We start from the raw sequence: 6000 nt of genomic DNA on the forward strand, positions 1-6000 counted from the left end.
CTATGAAAAATACCTAAAAAATATGGAAATGGCATTGGAATTGGGTAGTGTATAGAAGCTAGAGGCATTGTAAGGCTCTTGATAAAAAACCTAGATTGCTTTCAAAGAAACAGTCAATAATAGTATAGACATTAAAGTTACCTCCCTCTCATTAGGCCTTAGAAGTAAATGAATTTGTCATTGGAAATTACAAGACAGGCAATCCTTGTTATATAGTGATGGAAAACGTGGCAAAATTAAGTTCTCATGTTGGATAGAAGGTAGAATTTGCAAGCAATGAACTTGGATATTTAGCTGAGGAGATTTTCAGGCTAAGTGTGGAAGGTGTATCCTGGTTTCTCCTTGCAGCTTATTGTGAAATGAGAGAGGAAAGAGAAACTGAGTATTGAACTGTTAAGCAAAAGGAAACCAGCAGTTAGTAATTTGGAAAATTCTCGGCCTATCCAAATAGTGTGCTCTGAGACGAGGCCAGAAGCAGCTCTCTCAGGGACCTCTCCTTGAGCTTCTGGGAAGTGAGTCCCCAGAGGATGGGGCTCCATTTGAGGGTTAAACTGAACAACTTTTTGCGAAAGAGGGTGGAGCTGAACATGGATCCGGTCAGCCATTGTAGTGGAAGTCAGGATTAGAAATGCACTTACCCAGGAAGGAGTTGTGGAAAGTTCTATTGTGTGATGATTTGGACCCACTTGAACTGCATGCAGAGCTGACAAGATTTTTGTAAAATCTGTATGAGTAGAACTACTGTTAGCCTGGACCGAAAAGGACAGAGAAGGGACAAATTGAAGGAAGAGTAACTTCAAGTACTGAACCATGGAAGGAAAGGTCTGGACTGAAAAGTTCTCCTTGGGCCAAGAGAGGAGGCCCACCCACATGTGTGGAAAGGGCAGGTCTGCCCCTGCACTTGGAGGGCGCTGGCCATCTGCCCCAGTGATTGAAGGGGGTGGGCCTGGCACCCCAGTGTTCAGGGAGAGTGCCAGCCACACACCAGTGATCGGGTTTGTGCCCAGGCGTTTGTGGAGAGCCTGGCCACCACCTCAATGATCAGAGATGATGAGGCCTATATCCTAAGGTTTGTGAAGAGCTTGGTCGCCATCCCAATGCTCAGAGGATAGGGCCTACACCCCAGTGTTCCAGAAAAGCACGGCTGTTTTGCAAGTCCTGGGAAGGTGTGGGTGGGGCTGCTGCTGCTTCATGCCTGGAGGACAAAGAATCAAGCCGCACATGGCTCTCAAACCTTGAGATCTAATGGAGCTTGCCCTGCTGAGTTTTAGAATTGTTTGGGACCTGTGACTCCTGTTTTCCTTCCAGTTTCTCCCTTGTGGATGGGAATGTCTATCCTGTGACTGTCCCACCATTGTATATAGGAAGCAGGTAACTTGTTTTCTAGGTTTCACAGGTCCACAGACAGAGGGGAATGTGTCCTGGGACAGACCACACCCATAGTCAATTTTGATGAGACTTGGTACTTAGCATTGTTTCTGAAATGAGTTAAGGCTTTGGGGATGTTGTGATAGAATGAGTATCTTTTCATGTGGGAAAAATAAGTCTTTTTGCGGGGTTCAGAGGGTGGACTGTTGGGGATTGAATCGTGCCCCCCACAAAAGGTCATGTTCAGGTCCCATTCTCTGGTTCTGTGGATGTGAACTCATTTGTAGACAACCTTTGAACATGTTATTAGTTGAGGTGTGCCCAAACTGAATGAGAGTGGGCCTTAATCCAATATGACTGAAGTCCTTAAAAGCAAGGGAAATTGGACACAGAAAGAGAAGCTACAGGGAGCAACCAGAAGCTGGAAGTTGACAATCTGGAAGAGAAAGGAGAAGATACCTCTAGGTGAATCGCCATGTGACAGAAAAGCCAAGAACCAAGGATTGCTTGCAGCCAGCCCCAGAATGCCAGTCTTCAGGGAGAAATTATTGCCTTGCTTTCACCAGAGATGTGGACTTCTCCTAGCCTCAAAACCACAAGCCTATAAATTCCTGTTGGTAAGCCAACCTACTGTATGGTATTTGTTTTAGCAGCAGGAAACTAATATATCCTTCTTTCTGGTTACAAGGGTATGTTCTATAAAAATTTCACAGTATATATCTGTTCTCACCATCTGATTATGTGGCTGCCATTTTAAAATTGATTCAGAAACTAAATGATATAATACAAGTATGCAGATATTTACATTGTCTTTTGCAGTATACACTGGCTTATAGTTAAGATGCCAAAGTTATACCAGGAACGAGCTAAATTCATTAATTAAAGTTTTTACTTATAGTACTGTCACGTGTAGTATTAATGTGAGTTCTAAAATGAAATCCAGTGCCTTTATTTTGAAATACCATCTTAATTTGATATTTGGGAAATATAAAAATGTGAAGTTATAACCCACTTGAGGAAATGTAAACATCATCATAATTACTTCATTGGCACTGAAAACCAAAATGAAGTTGGAAAGGCATTAGCCTAACGCAAACAATTAAGTATGCAGTGTAAATCGCAATCTTGATAGTGAATTTTCTAGTTGGTTTCTTGCTTGATATCCAGGGATGTAGGAGTACGTGTAAATACACTTACCTAGGGAGTTTATTTAGAAAATTAACTGGACAACAGAATTAAGGAATTGTGTTTGTTTGTTTGTTTAAGGTGGATGGCAGGATGAAACATGGCCGGATGGCTGGACTGCAGTGACGAGAGACGGGAAGCGGTCGGCTCAGTTCGAGCACACACTGCTGGTCACGGACACTGGCTGTGAAATCCTAACCCGGCGACTTGACAGTACACGGCCTCACTTCATGTCCCAATTTTAATTTCTCCCAAAATGGCATCATACCTTCTGGCTGTACTACGCATTTTATTGAGAGTACAGAAAGGAAGAGGAAATTTTTATCACTTGTTTTGTTTTGACCATAGATAAGAAAGGACTACAGCGTTTGATGTACATCTTCAAGAACTTGTCTTGGGTCTGAAAAAGCCTAGAAGAATAAAAGAAAAATTTCTCATCTTCTTTCAATGTCCCTTTCCTCCCTGCCCCCTGTCCCGAATAGTCTTTGCGCCTCTGTTTTCTCATCTACTCTTTGAGCACTTTTACTTCATCCTGCTTCTAGTTGCTTTTATCACTGTCACAACTGGCCACCGAGAGCCAGCTGCTTTCCAGGTGAATGTTGAAGATGAGAATCCTTGAAACTTTAGCAATATATGTTGTTACTGATTTTTAAAATTAAATATATATGTGAAAAATATATGTATACATTTTAAATTCCACATCCAAAATTACTGAACACTATGTGACCTGGGGGTTGTGTTGATTCTGCTCTGACAGGGTTATATGCTGTCGTAAGTGGACCCATACTTTGCAGTGATTTAATTCTCAGTTGGGAATTGTCATCCCCCCCACTAATCATTTACCCTTTCAATTGTGCTGAATGAAGCACTCCATCAATGAGACTTTCTCTCCAATGTGGACTTTCTGCTTGCGTGTCAGTTAATGGATGTGTCAAAATTCACTTTGGAAAAAGTTATCAGACTTTTTCAAATCTAGTTTATGGCAAAAATAGCCATGCTCCAGTTGTTGTCGGGCTGTTGCAGGGCATGAGAATTTTATAACACACTGCTATTTCAGACCTCTGTTTGGTCCGAAATGGGAGGAAAAAAGCTGACTTTCTTCCCCTCTCTATTTTATTTCAGGAACATACCTTGGATGTACTCAGGAGGGGGTGGAGGTTGTCCTGGGAGGATGAGGTGGAAGGACAGTTCTAGAATCTGTCCAGCCATGAACAGAGTAAGTCTGGTTGGCCGTTGGTTTCTAACATTTGGTCAGCGATACTGAGGAGGAAGGAACTACTTTCAAGACTTCCCTTGCAGTAGGGATGCAGCTGCCCTTCTTGGTGTGCTGAAAACACACCTTGCCTTTACGTAGTTGGCCCTTAACAGAAATGACCTCAGCTGCCCAATGTGTATGTCTGTTTCAGTATTTCAGTCCAAATAGAATACCCAGTGAAGACATATCAGAATATAAAGTCATTGTCATGGAAGTGTACTTGATTACTGGGTACCTAGTGACTTCCTTGTAATATAATTTGATACCACTGACACATTATACTTGTAAGAGAACATCATCTTTCCCAGAGTGCCTCAGACCTTTATTGCTTTAAAAGAATTATGATAATGTTTTTCATTTTATTTTAATGATTTAGTAAAGTGACCGAATCTGGTGTCAATTTTTGGGGGGTATGTGTGTGAAGTTTTTAACAAATTGTAATATTTGTGAATGGAATGTCTTGCAATATGAATGTTAATATAATGTGTAAAGGGAGATTAAAAAGTTTGATTATCCCACCACCTAGTCATTAACTTTGTTGCATTTGTTTGGGATTTCAGAGGGAAGTGGTAGAAATGGCTGATTTTACCATTTAAAACAAACTCATGAACATTTGAGTAAAAATGCTTTTTCAGGTTTAATGGCTGCACAGTAATTCCACCACTGTTTACTTCCAGAGTTTGTCAGCAGCATTTGAAGTACAACTGTATTTTTGAGAGCTTTTATGATAGAGAATGCTAAATGTTTAGGGAAACATTTTATGTGCTGATAATGAAGTTAAAAGTGTGGGTTTATTCAGTGTCTCTCATCAGAAAATAAGCTCAAGGAAAAAAAATATTAGTGGGATAGTTTTTTTATTTCTTTATTAAAAGGTAAAACACCATCCTGGCAATACAATTTTCGCAGTTTGGGAGATTTTAAAACAACATGGGCTCTAATCTTGCATATTTTAGTTACAATATTTGCTTAGTAGCTTTATGAGAGTAAATATCTAGTTTCATCCTTCTGCCAACTTTTTACAAAATAAGCCTGTATGTTAACTTTTAAAATAGTCCTTTTTTTTCTTGCTAGTTCTCCATTAGAAGAATGGAAAGATGCTTGCCTTCTATCTTCATTTTATGTCTTTTGCTGCTAAAATGGATTAAGTGACATTGGAATCCATTCACTGACACCTTTATACCACCTGCCACCTAAATTAATATGCAAGAAGAGATTTAGGAATTTATTTGCCATCTTAGGTTGATTCTTCAGTTTGGATGTTACCACTTTTAGATTTTTAATGGGTTTGGTTAAAATTGAGAACAGGATTCTCCATTTGCAAAAGTTCCCAAATGCACCCTCCTGGTTATCTGTAACCTATTTATTTTTTTCCTTACCTACAACTTTTTATTTAGAAAATTTTTGAATTGACAGAAAAGTGGAAAGTATAGTACTTGAAATAATTATATAGCCTTTACCTAAATTTAACAATTGTTTCATCTCTATATATAAGCACTTTTCCTCAGAAAGAAGTGGCATCATACTTCACCCATTACTACTTAACATGCGTCTCCTAAAAATAAGGAAATGCTCCTACATGATCATAATACAATGATAATATCCAAATAACTTAACACTGATAATTATGTAACATAGTACATACATTAAACTTCTCTATTTCTCTTAAAAACTGCAGGATCCAAATTCATGACATTTAGTTTTCATGTACCCATAGTCATCTTTACTCTAGAACAATCAGTGTTCCCACCTCTTTTGATCTGTTATGAAACTGACACTTTTGAAAAATCAGGCCAGTTAGCTGGATTTGTCTGATTGTTTCCTCGTAACCAGGTTCAGGTTAAACATTTTGGCAGGAGACTACATAGAAGGCAGTTGTAAACTCTATTCATTGCATCACATCAGGAGGTACATAATGTTAGCTTGTCACATTTCTGATAGTAAGTTTGATCACTTGGTGTCAGATCTTTCCATTGTACAAATATCTTCTTTTATTTTTTTAAAATAATCTGGGGTGAGATATTCAGAAACCATTTGGATAGCCAGTCACTCAGTTTAGCATTCTTTGATAATCTTTGCCTGAATCAATTATTTTATTATGCCGGTGGCTGCAAATTGGGATTTTCGAAGTCTAGCATGGCTTCTACATTTATTAGCTGGCATTCTTCTACAAGATGCACTTTCTTTCCTCCCTA

The 6000-nt window shown here is 39.2% G+C and overlaps 1 protein-coding gene across 2 annotated transcripts in view; it reads left to right on the top strand.

Annotated features, from left to right (window-relative positions):
• The window catches only part of METAP1 (methionyl aminopeptidase 1), a 158211-nt gene extending 153761 nt beyond the window's left edge, over positions 1–4450 (top strand). For both annotated transcript variants that reach the window (XM_037830299.1, XM_037830300.1), the window contains one exon: positions 2635–4450. In XM_037830299.1, coding sequence (XP_037686227.1) covers positions 2635–2798 — 164 coding nt within the window. In that variant the 3' untranslated portion in view covers positions 2799–4450. The remainder of the gene's footprint in view (positions 1–2634) is intronic.
• Positions 4451–6000: the final 1550 nt, after the last annotated feature.

Source organism: Choloepus didactylus, chromosome 3 (assembly GCF_015220235.1).
Source record: "Choloepus didactylus isolate mChoDid1 chromosome 3, mChoDid1.pri, whole genome shotgun sequence".
NCBI classification, from domain to species: Eukaryota; Metazoa; Chordata; class Mammalia; order Pilosa; family Megalonychidae; genus Choloepus; species Choloepus didactylus.